Source organism: Ambystoma mexicanum, chromosome 6q (genome assembly GCF_040938575.1).
Source record: "Ambystoma mexicanum isolate Mex_15411 chromosome 6q, UKY_AmexF1_1, whole genome shotgun sequence".
NCBI classification, from domain to species: domain Eukaryota; kingdom Metazoa; phylum Chordata; class Amphibia; order Caudata; family Ambystomatidae; genus Ambystoma; species Ambystoma mexicanum.
The window spans coordinates 1,149,672,807-1,149,698,701 of record NC_090937.1 but is presented as its reverse complement, the minus strand read 5'-3'; the positions used below and the strand labels follow the sequence as shown (position 1 = coordinate 1,149,698,701).

Sequence of the window (25,895 nt, the reverse complement as noted above, 5' to 3'; positions counted from 1 at the left end):
GTCCGAGCATCTCTACTCTTCGCTAACTTCTGTATCTGCTGCCACGTGGCGGTGCTACAACTACACCACGTCCTGCTACTGCTCTTCTCTATGGCCTAAACCTGAGGGGGCCTTTTATGCCTCCTAGTCCCTCTCAGGTGTGGGTCATTACCACTAATAGGCCCAACTTGCAGTCTCGTGCCTCTGTAGTTCTCTTCTTCATCCCACTACGTTGGGAATTGTGGGACGTGGAGTTCACAATGAAGAGATCTGTTTTCTCAACAGCTTCGATTTTACAGTATGCCATCAGAAGGGTAGGGTCTCTGGGGATGTTCTAGATTTTCCCACACTTCTCAACATGCCACCCTGCACCATGTGATCTTACCGCAGAACACCAGCCCAGGGTCTGGATCAGGAAGAGTCTGCCTTTTTCTGGCCCTGTGAGAGGGGTCCCAGGTCGCCGTTTCTAGGGGAATCATCTTAGATTCATCACACCTCACTTTAGGGTCCCACAAAATGGGACTATGACCTTTAAGGTCACTCGTGCATTGACTTGCCATGCCATGGGATCCCTTAAAGGGGAAGGGATCCCTGGGATACCTCCTCTGGGCCCAGCTTCACACTGCAGGTGGCGGCCCCTGGCCACAAGGATTACTGAATCCCCCAAGCTGAGACACGGGAAAGGGATTGGGACAGATGCCAACAACTCTTTAAATCTAAATTGTTCTTTCAGGAAAAGCAAAAATAATGGGACTGAAAAAGTCCAACTACAGGAAAATCAACTGTAAAACGAAATATTAGCATTATAGTTCATGGGATACACACACCGACACATCGCTGGTGATTTTCAAGACATATGAAGCACTGAAAATGTCACTCTACATTCCCTTAGCTGTACTGTAAAGGTGGTACAAAATAAGCTAAGTCATGTGGCTAACAAATGTGGAATGGAGCGACTGCCTACCACATCACTAAAATATTTAGAAACGTTAAACTGCAGTGCACCCCCCACTTGATGCTTCGTAACAATTCATGAACGCCAGTACCTTAAAAGGTAGTTTTCTAATTAATTGCTCAAACCTGGTTTGGTGCTGTTGAGCACTGGGTGCGAAAATGTGAGTAAATCTTGAAATAGTCATTTGAAAAACTGGCCTTAAACCAGGTGCTGATTATGCTGGCCAGTTCAAAAGCTGATAATAATATTAAAGGTTTTCATCCATTGAAAGGCATGACAGCCACGGAAACACTAAGGTCTACTAAGAGGTTGTGTGATTTTTGTATAAAGAGTTTTCTTAACAAAAAAGCAATCAGAACTGAGTGACATTTTCTCAAGTGAGGTTTCACGATTTGTGGATAGCATGGATTGATGATTTTTGTAGGAGAAAAAAATGTATAACCATATAGTATGAAGAAACACCATAGTGAAGATTACATGACATTTCATGAATACAAATACAAATGTGAAAACGTGTCCTCTAAACATCCATAAAGTAACATATTTGGCAAAAAGAATCCTTTGGCCAAATCCGAATATACCTGACGAAATCCATAAAATGAAGTATGTATTTTTATGTACAAAAGGAATGTGTTTAAGATGTGAATTTCCGTAGACATCAGAATGTCAAGAAAGAAAAAAAAACATGCTTTCAGGACAGATATCTTAACATTGTCCACTTAGGTTTTTTAAGATTTTTGGCTTCCACTTACTTATTAAGACTTGCTTACGCTCACTCAATTATGTAGCTTAGTCTTATTAAGTAGTGTTGAAGTGTGAGGTGAGGATCCATTTTACTTTATGGACTTTGTGTATCAGTTCATTTGGACTGCAGGCGCTTTGCACTGTAGACGTACATATGTATATGTAATAACCTTAACTCAATGCAAAAAAAAATGTTCAGCTAATTCTTTAAATAAAATTACAGCTAGAAACCTGAACTAGATTATGAGAAACGTTTGCTGGGAGTTGTCATGATTTATAATTAACATCCATATCATATATAACATATAGGCATTACCTGCATGAGCTTTGTATCATGTCCAGTGTAGACAACGATCCCATGTACCCACTGGGTGTTCCTTAACTGGGCTCCACGAAGAAGAATTTGATCAGCTCCCAAGGGAACAGCTCTGCATTAGAGGACATGAATATACTTTCAAAGACAGTAGAACACACTTCAAACAAACAATAGCAAGCTGTGTAAATGAAATGAACTTTAAGGATGAGGTTTTCAAAAATTCTTATAATGTGCAAGTAAGTTATTAAATAAGAAACATTTCCTAAGATTCGGGGAGACTACACGTTTTGCAAAATTGAGCTTTACAATTTCAAAACTGCTAAACGAACTATCACTTTAAATTAGCAATATTTCCAAATTGTTTTTGAACTTATTTCTGTGCACTACTTTTTGACAACTTAGTATTACCAGTAGAATCTTGTTCCTGTGGTGTCCACGGCTCCCTCAAGATTTATGTTACCAATGCTATATACTAGCTGTTGCTCACGTGAGTTTTGGGATTTGGCACAATTGTTTTTAAAAGACAGGAGTTTTCGGTTCAAACTGTACGAAATATAATTTACAGGTTGATGTCTTAACTTAATAAGCAATGTTTATTGCAGACGTTAGTCGGGGCATACTGGATACAAACTATAGTTAGTTCCCTTGATGTGCATCCAGAATTGTTTATATGTTGCAATTACAAAAAGACAAGGAGACAGACAAAAAAATGTAAATCACTTATTTGACAACTGTAACCTACAAAAACCCTATTTCAGTACTTCTTTGTAAACTACATTAACGGTTCTCCTTTCAGGTGCTAGGATTACCAGAGAGCTTGGCGAGCTGACGCTGGAACAGGCCACGGAAAACTGCCCATGCAGGAAGCAGTCTTCCCTTAGGTCAATCCCTGCTACCTTTAAAATGTGACCCTGAGATTTGTTGATTGTCATGGCGAAACAAACCTTTAAGGGGAATTGAAGTCTTTTGAATTCAAATGGATATTCTGATGGTACGAGAGGTATTTTGGTATGAACCTGGCCAGAACCGGTTAGCACCGTAGCCTCAATCACATTAATGTGGAGAGCGTTCACTCGCAATCTGGTGCCATTAAAGAGCTTAGGTGCTCCCACTTTGAGAATAAGTTTGTGGACGGGAAGACCAGGAGGATTTAAAGTGTTCAAGAACTCAACGGGTTAGTGGACTGCATCATCAGTTTGAACCACTGAGTTTACAGATTTGTACTGAATTTGGACTCCTCCAAAAGAATGAATATGCCTCTTATTGATTTTGGCAGCCATGCTGGTCTTTGGCATTAAAATGGCACGCTCACATAACCATTCTGTAGATTTCTCCATTATATTTTGTATGTCAGGGTACATTTGGGATGTGAGATCTGCTAGGGAATCGACGACTGTGCCTAGGTTAGAAGGGATGACAATTTTGCTCTCAAATACGGGATACTCTCTGTTACCAATTTTAAGAAGCAGTTTAGAGAACTGACCAGCAGACACATCATTTAGCAAATGAACCCTCATGCTCTTTTCGAAGGCCATGTTTTGTACAACTGGCCATAAATTGGATGATTTGATGCATGCATTTACTTCATCATCTTGGCACTACAGGCAAAGTCATCCAAAAGCCACCAGCTAGTAGTACAGTGACACCTATCACCCAATTGTTTCCACTGATGTCTTTAAGGGTTCTGGTTAAAGCCTCAAAACGTCCCTTATGCGCCATAGTGCTCTCGTCACAAACATGTTTGCAATCCAGGAGCACTTGGACCATGTTGCTTTATTTTGTAATATTGCACAGAGGAGTTTCTGTATATATTAGGTAAAAATGGGAGCTTTAAGGCAGCGTGACCTGTCTTACCACCCTTCAACAACATTGCAACATTGCAGCAATGCCATATGATGCGATATCTAAGGCTATCCCACTGTTACTCCTTACGTTTGCTAATAGGTTAATGAGAAAGGTATTCCCAGTGCCACCGGGAGCATCTAAGAAAAACACTTGACTAGATCCTGTGTCCATGCTCTTAAGGACCTGCTTATAAACAGTAAGCTGCTGATCTGACAAGGAACCTCTTGCTCAGTGTATGAGCAATATTATGGCAGCCACCAGGGTCAAGGACACATGTGACAAAATGGAAGTATTTAACTCTCATGCTCAAGAATTGATTGATCAATATGTTCCAAAGAAACTTAAACAGGTTAAAACCAACCAAAATCATCAAAAATTGTTCGATTCAGAAACCAACAACTTAAAAAGAAAAAAGAGAAAAATGGCAAGAAAATGGTTGAAACATCCCTCAGAAGCTAATAAGATAAAGTGGAGGCTGTGGAGAAACAATATAAAGGAAAGATTTTGGAGGCTAAGAAAAATGTCTTCAATGAACAAATCTTGGCTGCATCCAATTCAACGGGCAAACTATTTCAGATCTTAAAATCAATTAAAAAACCTTCTGCCCTGCCTCCTCCATTCCAACCAGCACAGGATGACTGAGATAAAGTACAGTATGTCTTTAGTAATAATATTTTAAAGGCTCGGGGGACAATTAGTTCCATTCTACCATCCCCATGTGATCAGCCTATCCCAATAATATCAGAAACCAACATTACACCAAGGAATAAATTTAGGTTTAGCCCGGTCTCCTTGGACGACATGAATACCCTCCTTTCCTCTTTGCGCCCAACAGCTTGCTCAGAGGATAATCTGTCCCCTAAATTGATTCCGTATAACAAAGATATGTTTGGACCCTTCCTTACTAGAATGGTCAATGCCTCATTCAGGGAGTGCAAGGTTCCTGTAGCCATCAAAAAATGGTTACGGTCACACCGTAAGTTTAAAAACCTGGTCAGGATCAGAAGGATTCCTCCAACCTCGCCCCATTAACTGCAACGTCGTCCTGAAATTTCTTAATGAGGCAGGAACTTGGCAACTTCAATCTTTTGTGGATGATAACAATCTTCTCCACAAACGGCAGTCAGGCTTTAGAAGGTCACATAGTACGGAATCCGCTCTATTAGATCTCCAAACTTACAAGCTTAACATCATGGACAAAGGTAAGGCTGGTATGCTGATACTTTTGGACTTGTCTGCAGCCTTTGTTATATTATAAAGAGTTGCTGACACCGTATATATATTTGAATGTTTATTCAGTATATACAAAGTTGAGGTCCCCGGTGGATGCGACCTCTCTATCTTTCCTCTCTCCTCTCTCCTTTCTCCTTTCTCCTTTCTCCTCTTCTCCCATTAATGGTGGCACCCGTTGGGACGACCTTCTGGCCTCCTTCCTTTACTCTAAGGTCATCATTAATGTTTACTCTAACGGGACTGGCTTGGTCCAAGGCCTTCAGGCCAACCTTTAGCTCTTTGATAGACGCTTCTCGCGCCTCATCAACTTCCTTTCTTCTCCGGCTGTCCCATATCCCCTATCCCCTTTCCTTGGCTACTTTGCCTTCCCCCTCCCTCCCTGCCCCCTCTAGGGCTCCTTCTACACCTCCGCAGGGCATACCTCTGATCTGTAACCCTCCCCGGAAGTCCTTCAAGGATGGCAACCTTCTCCACATTGCCACTCTTAACTATGGCTCTGCTGTCAAACATTCTTCTGATATCTGCCGCCTCCTTGAAGATCTTGACCTCGATGTCCTCGGTCTCACTGAGACATGGTTTACGGCCAGCTCCGTCACCAGCTTTGACACACTCCTACCTGACGGCTACAAGATCTTCTCTGCTCCCAGGCCCATCCGCTCTGTTGGGGGTGTAGCCCTTATCTTACCCGAGTGGATTCCTGCCTCTGTCATTCCTACGCAGACCGACTCCTCTTTTGAATGCCTCGTTTGCAGGCCTCTCTCTCCCCTTGCCATTCCCTTACAGCGGCTACTATCTATCGGCCACCTGGTCAGATTTCTTCCTTCCTCTCTGAGTGGGCAGACCTCTCCTCCTCACTCCTGGGCTCAACCACTCAACAACTCCTTCTTGGAGACTTCAACATACGCCTGGATGCCTCCTGTCCCCCCTCTGCATTCTTTTGCGACCTCTGCGACTCTCTCTCACCATTCTCCCCTCGGCCCGACTCATTCTGCAGGGCACACTCTCGATGTTCTGATCTCCTCAGACCTTCCCCTCTCTGTCCCGCTCTCCACTCCTCTCTCCTGGAGTGATCACTTTCTCCTATCCTCCCACCTCACCCTCCCTATCCCTCAGGCCAAACCACCTCCATCACTGCCACCCACCTTCTCGGTCATCCGACCCATGAAGCGAGTGTCAGTTGAGGCTTTCGCTGCCACCTTCTCTCCCCCACCTCCCACTTTGGCTGACTCTCAGCCTGACACAGCCCTCTCCACGCTCCACTCTTCTATATCTGATACTCTTGATATCCTTGCCCCTGTCATGAGAATCCGCCTGAAGACCAAAGCCAAGTGTAACTCCTGGTCGACTCAGACCTCGTCACCCTAAAACGCAAGTGCAAGGTGGCCGAGAGGAAATGGCGTGCTTCATGCTCATCCTCTGACAAACTGTCCTGCCGCCTGCTACAAAGGCAATACCGGCTATCTGTCCTCACCAAGAAGAGAGCTGTTATCCAAGCCCACATCTCTACGGCATCAAACAACTTGGCTGAACTCTTTAAAATCTGCAAGGAACTGGCCAATCCCGCCGCAGTCTCTACCTCTCCTGTCCCCTCCCAGGCCCTCTGCACAGCACTGGCTTCTCACTTCATTTCTAAAACTCAGGACATCCTGTCCTCCCTCCTCTCCTATCGCCTCCCTCCCTCTATTCCCTGCTCTACCTCTGGCCCTTCTGCAGCCACCCCCCTCCTTCCTTCTCTGCCTTTCCCCTTTTCTCTGCAGACAAGTTTTCTAGACAAGTCCGTTCTATGAAAGTCTCGTCGAAACAGGTTCACCCCTGTTCCTCCAAAACCATCAAGGACCACATCGACTCCCTGGCTCCTGCCCTGGCTGATTTCAGCAATCACTCCTTTGCCACTGGAGCCTTCCCATCCCCCTTGAAGCACTCCCTTGTGTACCCTCTTCTTAAGAAGCCCTCTGCCGACCCCTCCTGCCCGGCCAACTATCGCCCAATCTCCATCACTCCCTTCCTGGGCAAGCTCCTGGAGAAACTGGCCATCTCCCAGCTTAATCTCCACACTGAATCTGTTGGTTGTCTCCATGACCATCAGTCTAGCTTCAGAGCCACCAGAAGCACGGAAACTGCTCTCCTGAACATCCGTGAAGACCTGCTCTCCAACCTCGACTCTAACACCCCGTGCGTCCTCATCTTGCTTGATCTCTCTTCTGCCTTTGACACCGTCAACCATTCCATCCTGCTCAACCGCCTCCGTGATAACCTGGGTATTACTGGCCAGGCTCTGGCGTGGCTGACTTCTTTCCTCTCCGACCGACCCTCCCAGTTCCAACTTGGGTCCTTCCTCTCAGATATCTTTTTCTCTACCGGCGGTGTCCCCCAGGGATCTAACCTCTCTCCCTGGCTGTTCAACCAATACCTCGCACTCCTTGCCCACCGCATCGCCGCTCTCTGCTCCAATTTTCAGTGCTATGCGGATGATACCCAGCTCATTTTAAGGCTACCCTTGGCCTCCTCTCCTTCCCTCATCTGCGACTGTCTGCTATCAAAGAGTGGTGTGCTGCCAATGGCCTCTGCCTTAATGCCAGTAAGACTGAGATTCTACTCATCGGCACACCCACTCCCTCCTTCCCTGCAGCTCTCTGGCCTGCCTCTCTTGGCCCTCTTCCTGCTCCCACCTGCAAGGCAAAAAACCTTGGGGTCATCTTCGACTCCATACTGTCCTTACATCCCCGACGTCTCTAAGAAGTCTCACTACCATCTGCACCTCCTCAGAGGTATTCTTCCTTTCCTCTCCTTCCCCCAGAAGCTCACTGTCTCCAGAGCCCCGGTTCGCTCTAGGCTGGACTTCTGTAACAGCCTCTTTCTAAATCTGCCTGCTTCTACTCTCCGCCCTCTGCAACTTATTCAGAACAGGGCTGCGAGACTTGTCCTTGGCCTCAAGCCCAGGGATCGTATGTCTCCGGGACTGAAATCACAGCACTGGCTCCCAGTGGCTGTGAGGATTAAGTTCAAAACCCTCTGCATTGTCCACAAGGCCTTCTGGGGGCTGGGGCCTCTTTCTAAATCTGCCTGCTTCTACTCTCCGCCCTCTGCAACTTATCCAGAACAGGGCTGCGAGACTTGTCCTTGGCCTCAAGCCCAGGGATCGTATGTCTCCGGGACTGAAATCTCAGCACTGGCTCCCAGTGGCTGTGAGGATTAAGTTCAAAACCCTCTGCATTGTCCACAAGGCCTTCTGGGGGCTGGGGCCTCTTTCTAAATCTGCCTGCTTCTACTCTCCGCCCTCTGCAACTTATCCAGAACAGGGCTGCGAGACTTGTCCTTGGCCTCAAGCCCAGGGATCGTATGTCTCCGGGACTGAAATCTCAGCACTGGCTCCCAGTGGCTGTGAGGATTAAGTTCAAAACCCTCTGCATTGTCCACAAGGCCTTCTGGGGGCTGGGGCCGCAATACCTTCAACTCTCTCTTCCTAAATATCTTCCTTCCCGAGCTCTTCGCTCATCCGCCTCCAACTCCTTCAGGGTCAGTCGCTTCTCCAAGCACCTTCTGATAATGAATTTGACACCATTTGGGTAGTGGTGGACTTCTTGTCCAAACAAGCCCACTTTGTTCCATGTATTGGAATACCAGGAGCAGGGAAGCTGGCCGAGTTATTTCTGCAGCATGTGGTACGATTGCATGGGTTACCAAAGAGTATTGTTTCAGATAGGGGCTCGCAATTTACTTCGATTTTGGCGTGCCTTTTGTCAGATGCTGGGAATCAAGTGTGCGCTTTCCACGAGTTATCACCCTCAAACTGATGGTCAGACAGAGCGTGTGAACCAGACATTGGAGCAATATCTACGAGGGTATTTGGGAGATGGCAGAGAACCTTGGGTACAGGCCTTAAAGTTGGCAGAGTTCACTTACAATACTACGTACCACACTTCCTTATTAATGGCACCCAATGAATGCTCATATGGTCAAGTACAGAATATGATACCAGAACATTTGCCAGACGTGGTACATATGCCAGTGTTACAGGAGCATAAACAGTTGCTTCTGAAGGACGGGCAAATTTGGAACGAGCCAAAAGACAATATAAGACTCAGGCTAATAAGCATAGACAAGAAGGTCCTAAATTTGAAGGGGGGGATAGAGTGCGGTTATCAACACGAAATCTAGCGTTGATTGGATCACGGGAGTTTTTACCTTGTTTCATTGGGCCGTACGAGATCATTAAATGTGCGTCTGCAACTGCTATGAAATTGCGTTTGCCTAAAACTTTATTTATCCACCCGGTGTTCCATGCGTCTCTACTTCAACCCGCAGCTCTGGGAATGACTAATAAGAGACCCCCGGCGATCATAAAGGATGGGCAGACGGAGTATGAAGTTAACATTTTGGACGTCAAGAGAAGGAATAACCGACTATGGTATTTGATTCAGTGGAAAAGCTATGGGCCTGAGGATTGTTCTTGGGAACCAGTGGAAGCAATACATGCCCCAAGGTTGACTAAACAATTTCATCTGCGACATCCAGGTAAACCAGGTCCTGGGAAGGGCCCTGAGAGAGGAGGTAATGTCAGGATAAGGGGTTGGCAGGGACGAAAGTAGCGCCAGAAACTGAAGCCAAACTACATTTCCCAGTAGCACCTGGGGGATCGGTAGTCCGCAGCCGTGCGCGCGTGTGGCCAGCTGATTTTGATGAGTAACGGTTTATTAAGGCCACACGGCGCAAGGCAGGTGTGGCTTATTGTGGATTTGCGCAGAGCTTTATGTTGGATGGAACTCATGGAAGCAGCGGAGGCGGCGGCGGGCGGAAGCGAATGCTGAATCCAAAGAAGACGAGGCTGCAGCTGCTATGTGCTTCCTCATACAGCAATTAGGAGGGCCTCCGAGCCTCCCGGACTTAAGATAAGTGCAAATGTATACGTTTACAAGGCATCGACATGTGTAACTCTTGACACCATTTCGTTCACGAACATTTGGTATTGGCTGTGGGCGGGTTTGGGTACGGAGAAGGCTGCATTATACTCCGCGGGTCTCCGCTAGCGTGCTGGGTGCACTGGCATAATCCAGTATTACAAATGGACACATTTAGGTGATATTCAATGTTATGAAATGTACTTCTGAGAGCATTTAGGCATAGGGCCACTCATCAGGTATTGGTTAAGTGCTGACAGAAGAGTTTACTTTATCAAAAGACTGTGGCCTGCAGGGAGAATGAACAGGAGAAGGATGTCTCCCTGTGTTTATGTTCTTTCATGTTAACTGTTTATCAGTGTTGCTACCTGCTAGCCCAAGTAGGCCATGTGTTATGTCATTCATAATGGGAGCTCTCCCAATTTTATGTGCCATACTGCTTGCTTTGTGTAATGTTCATGTCAACGTGTGATTATGGTACATGTATCAAGATGTGCTATATAGGTCTCAAGGTGTGCATAGAGTGTATGTCAGAGTCATGGGCAAGACCTGTTTAGGAGATTACTAGGTATTAAGCAGTATAGGGTTCTTTCCCCGTTACGGCCCCGGTCCTATCCACACTAGGTTTTCCTTCACCCTCTATCCGGTTTCCCTAAAATTCCCTCACCCTGTCCACAACCTCTTCCTAACCCTCTTCCCCCCACTGGCTGCCACGTGGTGTCCTGTTCACTCTATCAGGTAGCTGTGCCAACTACGGTGGGAGGGTCGACTTCATTCGGCTTCTGTGGTTCGGGGGAGAGTGTCGATCTCTCTTCCCCTTTTGTTGTGTATCTTGACTCAGTTCATTACTGCAGAACCATATGGATTGGGTGTTCTACCGATATGGACTATTAAGAAAGCATGTGATGAGAAATGATCATGAATGGTCTAGGATTGAGCTGGTGATGGAAATTGATGTACGAAAGCCAAGTGAACACAACATCTGACAACAAAGGTGCTATGGCACCTTAAAAGAACAGCATTGGGGTCCGGGATATTCACAGGCAGGGAGTATTACAAAATGTTTTCTTGTATGTGATAGGGTACAACAAGTGGTTAATAAGTAAGAATAATTTTCATTTGCTCTGAATTAAGGTGGAGAGTAGGGTTTCACACTCCCTTCAGAGGCATTACTTGTGTGAAAACCATTCCAAAATCTGTGTCATCAGAAATTGTGCAGCAAATTTTCCTCAACCCAAAAAGATTCTGCTTAACGCAAAGCTGGCCTCCAAGTCTAGCATTAAAACATGAACAGTAAACACAAATGTTTATGTAAGGGAGCAAAAATAAAGGACAGAGAGGGAGAGAACATAAAAGAAAATGAGATAGAAAGGGGATCTATTGATCTATCTACCTTAGATAGGACCAAACCTAACTACTGATAATGAAGTAAATCAAACACATCTCACTGTTTTCTGGCACATTTACTACTGATAAGTTTGTACTATGGACCAATCAGTTTAATTATCTTACATCCATGTTGATTTCTACAATAAAAATGAACATCTTGGGTACTCTTTTATAAGGTTTCAACATATGGCTCAGAAAACTATCTGTGCATGTCACATGAAAGCTTAAATGCAAGTTATGACAGCTTGTAATGTAGACAAAGTATACACCTCTGCAACTTTCTACCTAAAGTAACTGTACCTACCCATGTCCATCCAGCCTGATGCTGCCAACAAAGTCGTAGAGATGTCGGTTAGGTCCTTCACATTCAATTTTGCCAGAAAGCCTCATTAAACCATCCATGTCCCGTATTTCGGATGTTACAGGCAGACCCTTAGGAAGAAAAACCATGATGAAATATTATCAAATGCAAAAAAGGACATGAACATAAAAAATATAGGAAATTCCATTTCAAAATATGGTATTTTGCATACAAATGTCAACTTCCTTAAAAGGCCCATGTCTTACTTATGTCATTTCCTCTTAAATCTATATTCCAATCCCAATTTACCTGCACTGAGTAGATTTTACTATTCTTGGATTGTAAAACATGGAATTCCAGCGATACTTGTGACGTGTCAGAAATGAGAGGCAGACACAATGTTGTACTATTTTCATTATCAGACATCTTTATTAAAACAGAAGGGTGGAATGAAAACTTCTCTGTCCCTATCCTGAAGAAAGTTGCCCTAAATAGGAAACTACAACTAAAGATCAGTCTGTGTCAAGTCGTCAAACTTAAACTGTCTGTGTCCAAAACATCCTAATCTGACCCTCACACCCCAAGTATCTTTCCCACATTGTCTTACAGTTTCAATATATTTTGGGTGGAGGTCCAGATATACTGCCCTGCCAGGAATTCACCCCTGGGGTCTTACAAATACCTGTATGTTCTTTGCCTGATGTGCTCCTTTCACCAGGACTTATTTTCTGTCCTTTAGTATGGCACAGTTGCATTACTTAACTCTGTTTCTACTTTATATGCTTGAGGTATTACTTGCTCCAACTTTCCCACATCAACATTTCATACATGGCGACTTGTTCAAGTTCTGCCCTTGCACTTTATTTGGTCGGTAGTCAAATAATTGCATTTATCTGCTTACATGCTTGTCAGTACGCACAAGGGCCCTCAGTGCCTCTGGGCAGACTCACTTATCTTGTAGGGTTTCGAACCCGTGGCAAATCGCTGCAATGAAGCTTCCTCTCTGGGACAGCTTCCTTCACACTGCAGACCTTCCTTCAGCGTTACCAGCAGCACTGCACTTCCTCACCGGCTTCTTTCTGCTAGAGGACGGCTGATTCTCGCCATGACAGTATTTCCAGTAGCTCTGCTGCTGCACCCGGTGCTCCGACGGTTCTCAACGGTGCCCGCAGCGCCTCTTCCTGGCCTTGCGCCATGCCGGTAAGCTGATCTCACAGTGGCGATCTGCTGTCTGGGAATGCCTGCATTCTCGATCTCCGTCAGAACGGGCCTTTCCCATACTGCTTCCTTCTCTGGCTCTGCCTTCCCGTCTGCCTCCCCCTATGGCTATCCCACGCAATCCTCCCCATGGTACCACTCAAGGGTCAGGATCAGGCTGCCGTCCCCTTGCCACATGGGAGGAAAGCCCATGTGGGGAATCAGTGATTACTGCACAGGATTCATCACGTACTCCATTACAATGACAAACAATAGGATGGTCTGCAAAACCACAAACCAGTTTATCCGAGTTTTTACAGGCAATGTGTTTTCACTGATTCACCTATTTTGTGGACTATTTACTGTGCATATTCAAAGTGAGTCATTTCAATGTAACAAAAATGAACAGATAGAAGAAGGTGGTCAGGTAGGTAGGTATGGGCAACAATATGGAGTGGAGTCCCCACAGTTTTAAAAATAAGAACAAAATAGTAAGAAAAAACTTTGGTGGTGAAGAGTAACAAAAGTCAACTAGAAAACAGCATGGTCAGTGGTCGAAGTGAGCAGGAATGGTTGTGAGCTGAGTGCCACTACTTTTTTTCTTTTTTTTTTTACTGTTAACAGTTCCGCTACTTTTTTCAACCATTTTCACCATTCCAGAACTGTTCTTTGTGAAGTTAAATCACATTTCTCCACTTTACTACCCAACAGCAGTTACAGCTAAACTGAAATAGGGTGTCGTGGGTGTGGGTGGGGTGGGGTGGTGGGTATGTGTGATTTTCGGTGTTTGTTCGCATGGGAAATGTACGAACCTTTGGTGGTGCGTACATTTCCCAAGCAAACTTTTCTGTCACAGACTTTTCTGTGATGGAAAAATATCACGCAGATCTGTAAATAGAGCAGAGATCCTGCATCACCCCAGGATAACCGCACTGAGAAGCTTAAAAACTTTAAAAAAAAAAGGGCGGTGTCTGTTCGACAGCAACCTCAGAGGTGTAGACTGACGAAAAAAACGAAGGTGGCGGGGGGCGATCAAAGAGGGGCATCGGGTATCTTGGAAGCGGTAGAGAAGCTCCATATCCCATACGGTGGATGAGGGACGAGTCAAGGAGGAGCCCCAATACTCGGAAGAGGCCCCGCTGAGAGTCTACGCAGAGCGGATGTGCCCCGCTAGTGGGGGTAGCAGAGACATGGCAAGACACCTGCGGCAGGCAGCTGGGAGCACACGACAGAGGAGCAGCTCGCCGTGCAGATCGGACGTGGAGCCAGACAAAGAAGTGCCGGCTGCAATTGAAGTAAGTGTGTGCAGCAGCCACAAAGTGGGCGAGAACCAGGCAGTCCCCCGGCAGGCAGAAAGACCCGCAAGGAAGCCCCACTAAGCTAGCAAGGCAAACAGCAGAGGTGGCCCGTTCCACGTGGGCTCGTAACTACGAGCAATCACATAAACTGGCTGCAGTACAGGAAACAAGGGGGTAGCAGCTCAGAAACTGCAGGACTGTGAGCTTTCTCAAGTACGCAGCCAACATAGAAAAACAGAGGCAGAACCACAAAGGAGAAACGCTCACAATAATATACATGGAATGCCTAGTTGGGTCACGTATGCAGTAATCTGTGCCCCGACAAGAGTATTGTCACCTACCAGGCAGCTTGGGCCGGAATATCTTGCATGAACTCTGCATGATTATGACAAAGAGAAAGTAGTGACCCTTAAAAGTGGAAGCGAGAGGTCTGGGAGCTGGCGAAGGAGCTTGAAAACCTTCCAGTCATCACATGATCACCGGAGTTGCTATTGTCATGATCTTCTCTTTCCAGAAACAGCTGTACAGGACAAGGGACCAATAAAGGACTAGTGTATACAAATAAGCAACACTGCATAAGCAAGGGGAGCCATAAAAAGGGAAAGGATGCCTTGGAAACAAGGGCCAACAAGAGGTTCCGGCACTAGAATACAGTGGGAACAAACCACACACAAAGAGGGAGAGGGCCAGAGGGCTGCAGGAAATTCAGACACAGAAGGACTGAATCGAAACCATTGGAGCAGCGAAGCACGTGGAAGAGGTCAACTAGGGTGGACAGAGGATGAGGCGACACGCAGGAGTGCTGGACCTCACGCAGATCCCAAGACCAAAGAGAAAACAGACCTCAGGGCCGCAGACCGCAAAGAAAAGTATCAGGAAGGGCCAGTTGGAAAGGTGCTAGCAGCGATCCATCTCGGAGGCGGCTGAAGGGAAGACAGCTGATAAGAAAAAGATTTGGAAGACTCGCAAGCAACAGGTGAAATGGCCCTAAGCAAGGAAAAACTCCTAATGTGTCTGCAAGGTATGGAGGAGAGGCTCACCACTTCCTTTCAGCAGCAAAGAGGGAACTTAAAAGAGGACCTGAAGAGGTCACTGAAAGAAATCAGAGGACATTAATGCCTTGGGGAACAGGGTAGACCTGGCAGAACAAGGGCTATCGGAGATAGAAAAGGGTGTAACAGAACTCTGAATTACTGGAACAGATCGCCTCAGCCACCCAGAACTTAGAAATTCAAACAGAGGATTTAGAAAATCGCTCCAGACGTTCCAACATCAGATTCAAGTGATTGTCAGAGGCCACCCCCGATGCAAACCTGAAATCGGTGAGGCAGCAGTGCTTTGCCACCCTGTTGATGGTTAATACCCCGGAAGAGATTCGTATTGACCGCATACACAGAGTGGGCCCAAAGAGGATTGGAGAATGAGGTAGACCTAGGGATGCATTAGCAGCGTTAGCATCCTATAAGAAGGAGAGAATCCTTAAGGTGGCAAGGACACGATCACAATTAATGGCTCTCAAGTACACTTCTTCCAGGACCTAGCTGCTTCGACACTTCAGAAAAGAAGAGCAATGGGGCCGGTGACGAGGAAACTGCTTGAAAAAGGAATCCCTTACAAATGGACTTTCCCCTTCGGGTTGGTGTTCCCTTGGTAGGGAAGACAACAGATAATTACCACATGTGACGAAGGAATGGCTATCCTGGGCCTAGAGGCAGAGGATACAGAATGGGGAGTGCTAACCCGAGAAGTACAACAGCAGATACAAAGGTCATGGGAGTGGACAACTATTCATGGGAAGAGATAAGCGGAAGGGACACCGGCCCAGGAAATGAGGGGAGAAAGAAGCTAAGCAATGAGATAGCCATATGCTAGGAAGGTGATGTCTGTGATGATGGGGGTACCCACACAGAGGGGTACATACGATGTGCACCTCCAAAAACAGTACTGGATGTCGTACATAGAAGTAGGCTTGGACAGGAGGGAGTGGGACACCATTTGGAATCTTAGAAGGTTAAGGAAACCTTAGGGGTCCAGGGTTGCAACGTGGGTCGGCTCCCACTTGCTCGGATGTATCTTAGGATGCCGAGCCAGATCCGGAAAATGGTGGAGGGATCAGGAAAAAGGGAGGGGATTGTACAAATCATCCGGAGCACATACAGGAGGAAAGGGGCACAAGGGAGGAACAGTAAATCGGGGAGGAGTAGGTTAAAGGTACTATGACAAGGCGTTGCAGATCCTCTCGCACAACGTAAGTGGTCTCAATACCGCGATAAAAAGGAAAAAGGTGGCTATACAAATTAAAGGTAGCAACACACATCATTTTTCTACATGAGTCCCATATTAGGAAAGGGGATGGCCACAAAATACATATACAGCATTCCGCGCAACTAATCCAGGCAAATTGCCATAATAAGACAGCAGAGGTGCTAGTGGGCTTAAAAAATTAACTAGGGGTGAAAATTGTTAAAACCTTAGAAGACCTGAATGGGACGTTTGTATTCCTGCAGGTGCTGCTGGAGGGAAGGGTAATGACAATAGGTACAATATACACCCCCAATACAGGACAGGATGCCTTGCTACACCAGGTGCTGGGGGAAACTGGAAGGGTTTGCAATAGGGGAACCATCCTAACAGGAGACTTTAATATAGCCTGGGACCCTCAGAAAGATCAGAGTGGCCAGAGCAGCAATAAGGGACCACAGCTGTCGGAGTCAATGCATGGGGATGAGAGACCTCTGGAGGGCTAAGAAGGGGCAAGCACTGGGGTACATGCTTCTCCCATGTCCATCAAACACTCTAGAATAGATTATGCATGAGGTATCCCCTGGATACTAGGAGCATTAATAGACATAGAAGTGAACTCAATCTCGCTCTCAAATCATGCAGTGATCAGGATCAATCTTAAGGGGCTAAAACCAAGCAGTCCTATGTGGACATGGAGGTTACCCGGAGAACTCATTAGGGATGAGGTCCTACGTGAAATGGTGAGGGAGTACTTTTCTAGGAATGACACGCACAGTGTGGGACACATTTAAGGCAGTATTATAGGGGGAGTTGATTTCCTTAAAAGCTCAAAGAAGTAAAGAAAAAGATAAGAAAAAGAGCTGGAGGCGCTATTAGGACATGCCCTGATAGAGCTAGCTGGGTGAAAAAACAGGGAGAATTAAAGCAAAGTGAAGGAAGCACATAAACAGATGTGGTTAACGGGGACAGCTTGGACGGAAGTGCTCTGTTAAGATTGAAACAGCGCTATTATATAGGCGCCTACAAAGCAGACAAAATGTTGACCAGGCTCTTGAAGCAACAGAAAGCCCAGCATCATGTCATGGGAATAAAACAGGCTGAAGGAACAGTGCAGTCTTTCATGACATACTACAAGCAGCTGTACTCTTCTGGGCACCCACAGACGAATAGGAAACAGGCATTTTTAGAAGGGATAAAGCTTATTAAGATCTTGGAAGAGGAGAGGAATAGTCTGGAGAAGGAAATAACTGTAGAAGTCGGAAGAGCGACAAAGAACCTCCTGAATAATAAGTCACCAGGACCGGATGGCTACACAGGGGGATTTTATAGTGTTCTGCCACAAATTAAAGATGTTTCTCACTAGACTATTTAATACATTTCGAAACGGGGAAGGAGTTACACGCTCTATGACCAAGGCAAAAGTTGTAGTATTCGAAAAGCCAAATAAGACCAGTTGCTGGTCGTACAGGCCTATAGCGCTACTGAACATAGACGCCAATATATACACCAGGAATCTAGCAGCTAGAATAAATGGGGTTCTTCCAGGGGTTATCGGGCAGGATCAATCAGGTTTCATAACTGGTAGGCAAACAGGGGATAATACCAGAAGGGTGATCCACTTGCTAGAAAAACTGAATATAAAACAGATACCGGCCACTCTGATTTCTCTGGACACAGAATATCTTTTGACAGGGTGGAGCGGCTGTATCTGTTTCAAATGATGGAATACATGGGATTTGGGTACAAATATACACAAATGGTGGGGGCAAATTATAGGAACCCTATGATGAGGTTAACAGTGAATGCCCATATTTCGGAGGCTGTGAGCATATAACAAGGGACCAGGCAGCCAGGCAGAGAGGCCGCTGCATCATTATGCTATATATTTAGAGCCCCTGCTGGCGGCAATTAGACAAAACCCGGATATTAAGGGGGTCCCTTTTGCAGGGGCGACGCATAAAATGGCAGCTTACATAGTTGATATGGTGGTAATATTTGTGGAACGGGTGACGTCTATCCCGTCCCTAGTGAGAATTCTTAAAGAACAAGAGGGGCTATCTGGCGTGAAAATAAAATATGGTGAAATCAGAAATGCTGGAAGTAGGACTCAAAGAAATGTACACACAGATACTGAGCTGTTCCCCATTTCGTCCAGCGGGAGGAAGCTTAACATACCTAGGGATAAAACTGACGGGACAAAACTTCCACTCTTTATAAGGCCAACTTCCTGGATTTAATTGAAAAACAACACAAACAGATTTTGCAAAATGGACCCTGATGCGGATATCATGGCGTGGGAGAATAAATACTGCGAAAATGGTAACTCTTCCAAGGGTATTTTATAGGTTTGATACCTTGCCCATAGCAATCCGGACTGCTTTCTTTAAAGAGATGGATACATTAATCTCCAGATTTGTGTGTCAGAACAAACGCCCAAGAGTTGCTTTGGAGCTGCTGATTACCCCCAGCAGAAAAGGGGGAATGGTGCTACCAAATTCACATGGATACTACGAAGCAGCCCAATTGACAGTGGTGCGTGTATGGTTTACAGATAGAGACAAGATATGGGTGCGAATGGACAGGGCGGTAGCGGGAGGCCCGCTATCTAGAATACTCTAGCTTCAAGGGAAGTACAGGCCACAGAGTTCAAGGCGTAGCAGGGTACTGCGTATAACATGTCATATATGGGATAGGTGGATTAGGAGGGGACCGTTATCTACCATACTGTCTCCCTTTACTTCTATGTTTAAAAACCCTAACTTTACCCCAGGCATGGTGAAGGGCTCATTTAAGAGGTGGAAAGAAAGGGGATGTGTAAAGACTGGTGACGTGGTGTGGGTGGGGGAAAGTGTCTTCCAGGAGTGCAAGACACACGTAGGAGTGAAGGAGGGGGACAGTTTAGAGTACTTCCAATTGAGGCACTGGCTTCCACAGAAGGAAATCCGCCGAGCAGCAATAATGCCGCTAACTAAATTTGAGGCATTTGCTACCTTGCATAGTGGGGACAAACATCTAGTGGCAGGCATATACAAGATATTGCTGCAATGGGCAGACCAAAGGATTTGGCCATACCAGACAGCATGTGAAGGTACACTGGGAGGGGAGGTACCGGCGGGGCATTGGGAGGAATTATGGAGGAACATCCCCCAAACTAACCCGGTCCCTACAGTTGCGGGAGGCCTGATATAAAACGATGATACAGTGGCCTTATACCCAGAGTAAACTGCATAGGATGTATGGGACAGCTTCCGCGGAGTGCTGGAGGGGGTGTAAGGGGAAAGAGAATTGGAGACATATCTGGTGGGGCAGCCCCAAAATTAAAGGTTTCTGGGAGGAAGTCACAAAATCTCTGCAGGAAATAGTACCAGAGATCCTGCCTCTCTCATTGGCTGAGGGTGTAGGAGGACTGTTTGAACTAGAGTGTTACACAATCTCGAAACCACAGAAAAGAGCACTGGCAACCTTACTAATAGCGGTTTGGATGGTGATTGCAAAAGACTGGAAACAAAAAAGCTTGCCACTGGTGGTGGGATGGCTCCATAAACTATGGGACATAGTGGCTATGGAGTGGATTACATATATGATCCAAGGGAACAGATTACAGAGGGAATGGGGAGAAACTATTCACTTTTTAAAAAGTGACTATATAAAACAATGGTGCCCTCAGAATGTGCGAGTATTGGACATTAAGTGATCGAGGCAACCCGAGGTACCCCAGAAATAACAAAACTGCATATTTCCGAAGGTGTATAGACTGGATGTGCGATCCTGTAGAGAGGGGGGGGGAATAGGGTGGAGTGGTTGGGTGGGGATGGAAAATGTTATGAGAAATGCCAATAAAGAATTTCTTTTTTTATGTGATCTGTGGTGTGGCAGAGGAGGAAAGGGGAAATGGAGGGGTGGTAGTGTGAAGATTGAGAGAGGTGGTAGCGACGATGTGAAAAGAATGGGTCTAGATGTTCTTAGGGCCGAACAAGGCCATTGCCTCAGTTGAGGAATTGAAGAGCAACGTATGGCGAGCAGGATGCACAACTGTGGTTTCACACTTTGTGCAGCATAGCTTAATCGGGGAGTGCTTGGCTGCCTATGATAATACACCATAGCTTGAAACTACTCTTCTGAGACTACAGCCCTACTACATCCAATTCCCTGCTATAAAGCAATACAGTTTAATGAGGTGTATTCTGTCTGCTTTAGGGCTTATGATTCCCTTATCCTTTACATGCAGGAAATGATGCCAAGGGGGATTCGCTTAACTGCATAGGAAGCATGCAAATATGCGATACATATGACATACAATGTTGTATTTGCATTAAGGGCGAGTGGAAAACAGGACGTCTGCTATGCCACACAAGTTGCTATTAGGGGGTTTGTACAAATGTTTGAAGTCAAGGTCCCCATGGCAAGTCTTCGAGATGACCTCCTCTAGTCTGGTAGCAACTAGAATTTTGGTGACATCCGAACACTTTCAATAGATGAGGAAACAGGCATGATGGACCAGCATAAAATGATCCAGAGACAACATAATAGGCGAGATTGTGTATATTAGTACAAAAAATGATAAGGGTGCAGTTCACCTTGAATTGGTTTCCTCAAAGTGCAGAAATATCAGAAAATATTTTAAGCCAATATTTCGAGAGAGCTGTGCAATCTGCGAACCTATGATTGTGATCCTACTCCTGGTCAGGCTAGGGTACACCTTAATTTGAGCTCTGAAAAATGTGCGTATCCTTTTAGGAGTGGGTTATAAATGCTACAGTAAATAATTATGCTATAAAAACCCCTTCTTGAGGCAGTTGTTGTTGGTAACGGCCCTGGGCCAGAGATAATTAATGAGGATACCCCTGGAACAGGTGATTTTTTCTATTAGCACCCCAGGTTTGTAAACTGGGGTATGGGGAGCAATCATTGTGACTGAAATAACAGGGCCTTCAAAGCTTTCAAACTATTTTAGACTTTAAAAAACTCACAAAAAGATTGATGCCATGTAAAAGGTAGGCATGACTCAAGGCAAAAACCCTCTTCAATTTCAAAAGCAGGCTATGTGGATTGCAACGCTGGGAAACAGCAAGATGGTGAGGCGGCGACTGCCCCAGTAAGGGATGGCAGCGCTAGGGGAGTGGAGGGGTGGGGGCGCCGGTAGAGCACTGTGCTTGAGCAAGCAGATGGGCAGGTGCGTGCATATCGAAGCTTGCTCGGGACCCGGGCTTGGATTGTTAGATCCAGCCCAGTTTTGGAGCAGCCCAATTTAATGATGCATCTAAGCAGGGTGCTAAATGCATATTAGAAACCCTAGATAGTTATTGAGTCCAGCTAACACTGGCATATGTTTCCTAGTCCACGTGTTGTCTAGTAAACATTGGCTTCCATTGTGATTTACTTTCATCTTCTTTGTGAGGTTTTAGCTTTAAAATGAGACAATTGTACAATACTGCCCTTGGAGGTAAGCAGTTAATACACTGTTCATCAGAAAAGGCAAACTTGTGATACCATGGAAAACTTGGAGCATCATTTTTCTCCCTCCTAATACTCTTCATACAACTCGAAACGTAAAGAGTTTTAAGGGCTAGTCCTGCAGGTTCTATTTGAATTAAGGGATAATAACCGGTACAAGGGGCTGTGCTGATATTAGCACCTTAGGTTTGCGAGCTGGGATGTTGGAAACAATTGTTTTGTCTGAAATGCTGGGCTGCAACAAGTGCATGACCCGGTGTGGAAATACAGGTTTCCCTCCTTACACCCACATTTCACAGTCAGCCTCTCACCATGTTCCAATGGTACAGGAAAGACTAGGAGAATCCACGGACCAGTAACAAAGTGACACTTTTTGGGGTAAAACTCCATTCTATCATCCCCTGTGCTAATACAGTTTAGGAAAGTTAGGGAAATCCAATAGCTGTGCTTATGTTTACTTTTTTTCCACAGGCGTGGCTGTCTAGGTGGACATAAACTGAATCACCTAAGTGTTTTCTTCCCACTCTGCAAAGACAAGGACTCACGAGTCTATGACAGGGCTTACTAGCTGCATTATTAACTGAACTCATTAAGAGACTGGTTAATACTGCAACACACGGTAGCTTCACCAAATAGCTTTGCCAATTTACTCAAGGGCCATCACTTAGGGAAAATATGGCATTTCCTCGGGTTGCAGGTAGAATTGTGAAGGATTCTTGAATCTCTGGAGCCGGTAGCATTATGTGCTAGGCACCAGTCTAACAGGGTTACACCCCTAAGCCAAGCTTTATTTGAAGAGGGTAATGCCCAAGTCCAAACACGATCACGTTGGCGGCATAGACTGACTACTAAACGTCTGGTCAGCACTTGCCAAATTGTCTTGTGTAGAAACCCAAGAAAATTAGAACGGGTGGATAACTGTATATAACCGTTACGTGAAAAAAACATTTCACTGTATATTTTAAGTAATACTTATAATCATTGGAGATTAAAATTCATCCCTGTGTCGAAATCTGAATGTGGAAACTAACTGCAGCATTATGGAGAAGGTCAGAGGAAATGGATTAAGTCAGAGGAAATTGCAACTTAATTGGACACCGTTAAGCCCAACTTCAGCAGGACCAGCATCTGCTTCCATTTGGTCACTACTTATTCACACCAAGTGCCGCAGCCTTTCCCTGAATGAGTCATTTTTGAAGATATTTGTCTACTAGCCATTGATTTCCAATTGATCCGTTTACATGTTATGCTGTTTGGAATATTTCTCAGTTGTTTAGAAGACAATGCATACCGATTAATACTAATTATTTAAAAAAATATCCTTTGTTTTGACATTAGATTCTCTAACAGTTTTGAATTGTGTTCAACTGTCTTCCACACCCAATTAATGAACCTGGCTATACTTACAAATGATGAGTGGTGTAGCTTATTGGGACTTGGTAAATAGATTTCTGGGAATACCCTGTAGCTATGTCCGACATAAGCGCAGGCACAGTGCACCTAAATTTAGTGCATGATGTTATTTTAAGTTATTTACCCCCAATAACCAGACAAGAGACCAACAAACATTGTGGTTCTGCTTATTGCTAGCCAAGGTATCACTTCTGTTATAATTTGAGTTAATTCCATGAAATAATGGCGTGTTATTTAAGGGAAGGAGGGGTTTTAGTGGGTGATTAGGTGGTCAGTGTGCCTTGTTAATGTAGCAGGATGCATTAGGTGTCACTAACACAGACACCTGGTTACCTATTGTTTGGAGTTCTCACACATCTAATTGACGAGCGATGGAATTGATATGTGCTGCCATAGTCCACACAGTTTGGTCAGCGAGTGTTGTGAGAAATTTGGAGCAGAATGACCCCTGTATACAGGGCTGCAGATAAGAATTGTACTGCCTATTTTTGGATACTGGGATTAAAATTACTAGGTAGTAAAATTCGTACTCAGGCATTTACTTATCGCCCTTAATAATAGTGCTTTCTAAGAGCTCACATTTTTAGTGAAAAAAAGGGAGCGAAGACAGTGAAAACATCAATTGGCACAGGAGCACACAGTGTTGTGAAGTGGGGAGAGTGTAGTACTTTACCCAATCATCATTTTTATACTATGTCCCCATATTCGTGATTAAATTTAAGTGTATGTGAAATGACGATAAATCCCACTTTTCTGCTCAAGAACCCACTCACTGTGTAAAGTAAAATGTTAGCAAGTGTTGTATCCGAGCATGTAAACACCAAAAAGGAATAAACAAGTTATTTTGAACAGATCCCAAGAAATTATGTAAGCAAAGCATAGTAGACACAAATCCTGTTTTCTATCATTCAATTATACTTTTTTCGTATTAAAAATAAAACTTGGCGTGTAGAGTAATTATTGACTATTGTTCCCCTGCACTCGATCAATGCCAAGAATGTATTGGTATGTAAAGAGATGAGATACAGAAGAAGAAGAGAGATATAAGGGCGACCCACTTTTTTGTAAGGGGGCTTGACTCAAGAGGGTAGGAGATACTATAAGTGAGAAAGAGAGTCAAAGCTACCCTAACCAAAGGCGTAACATAGGGTCACCAGGTTTTGCAGAGGAGCTAGGTAACTGCTAGCTCAATAGACAAAAAAACCACGGATGCGTGAATGACAACAAATGGGTTTTTTATTTTACACTAACAGATAACAAAACAAATATACGTCAAAAAATGTTGAATGTATTGTCATTTAAAACAATACTTGAAATTTATACTGTTTGTCACTCTGCCTACTAACTCACAAAAACGCAGACAAAAATATGCTCAATAATGCATATATTCAGCGCCACGGCGCAGCTTGTATATTTGTTTTGTTCTCTGTTAGTGTAAAATAAAAAACCCATTTGTTGTCATTCCCGCATCCGTGGGTTTTTTGTCTATTGAGCTAGCAGTTACCTAGCTCCTCTGCAAAACCTGGTGACCCTATGTCACGCCTTTGGTTAGGGTAGCTTTGACTCTTTTTCTCACTTAAGAGATGAGATACAGCCACTGATTCAAGTAATTATTTGCGTATAAAACGCAGACAAGCGCACCATTCTGCACGAAAATCCCCATACCTCAAACAGGGATTTTCGGGCAGAATGGCGTGCAAATCTGCGTTTTACTCGCAGATAATTCCATGAATCAGGCTAACATAGTGTTTTGATATCCTGTCTTAATGTGTACATTTAACAGATACTTACATTTACGACCATTCAAGTGGCATGGATATGACGGTTTTTAAACCAAGGACTATATTAAACAAATACAAACTTCCCATTTCATTTTGTAAATATAAAAAAAACTATAGCTTACCTGTCGTATCTTGAGGTTTGTTTCTCCATCTAAGTTTGATGTCTCAATATAGCACATAGCTTGCGGCTCACTGTTGTACAAATGCATAATGTTCGATTAGAAATCTGTGTTCTATAACAACATGTAAACATTCACAGGTTCCTATGCCGTCTAATGCAAAGATAAATAGTCATGTTTATTGGTATTTTAAAGGTTCTTTTCAAGTGTATTAAAATCAAGTCATAAGAAAAATGCACATTTCATATATGTGTAATTGCATCTCTAATAAACGTCAGCAACTAATGGTTCATGGGGAGAAAAATGGCGAGCGTGACAGTTCATTATACAACAGCCTGGGAACCGTTACTTGGTTGTTTCGAGGGGTTTCCTGCACCAGGTGTGTTCGTTGATCTACTTTGAGGGTTCTTGCTTTGACATTTCAGCTCTGGATGTCAGGTTATATTAGGGTCCATGCGAACATTGGATGTTTTATTTTAAGATGAGTTGCATTTGTAGTTAATAATTGTTTTCCTTATACTACTTTACTTTTTTCCTATTAAGATTTAATTTTGCTGATAGGCACACTTATAGGTCCATTCTCAATGTTGCAACAAGCCTTGCATATAACTTAGGACTGGGGAAGAGACTTGTGCAATGCTCAGTGGAGACTTGCAAACCCTCCCAAAGAACGCAATCAGCGCTAGCAAGATTCAAAATCAAGGACTACCTGCACAGCAAAATGTTGCG

At 44.7% G+C, this 25,895-nt stretch overlaps 1 protein-coding gene across 4 annotated transcripts in view; it reads right to left on the bottom strand.

Moving 5' to 3' along the window:
- ATP8A1 (ATPase phospholipid transporting 8A1) overlaps positions 1-25,895 on the bottom strand; it is a 1,730,029-nt gene that overhangs the window by 1,409,578 nt on the left and 294,556 nt on the right. For all 4 annotated transcript variants that reach the window (XM_069631739.1, XM_069631741.1, XM_069631738.1 and 1 more), the window contains exons 8-10: positions 25,170-25,239; positions 11,664-11,791; positions 1,995-2,106 (exon numbers count right to left, since the gene is read on the bottom strand). In XM_069631739.1, the coding sequence (XP_069487840.1) occupies positions 1,995-2,106; positions 11,664-11,791; positions 25,170-25,239 (310 nt within the window). The remainder of the gene's footprint in view (positions 1-1,994; positions 2,107-11,663; positions 11,792-25,169; positions 25,240-25,895) is intronic.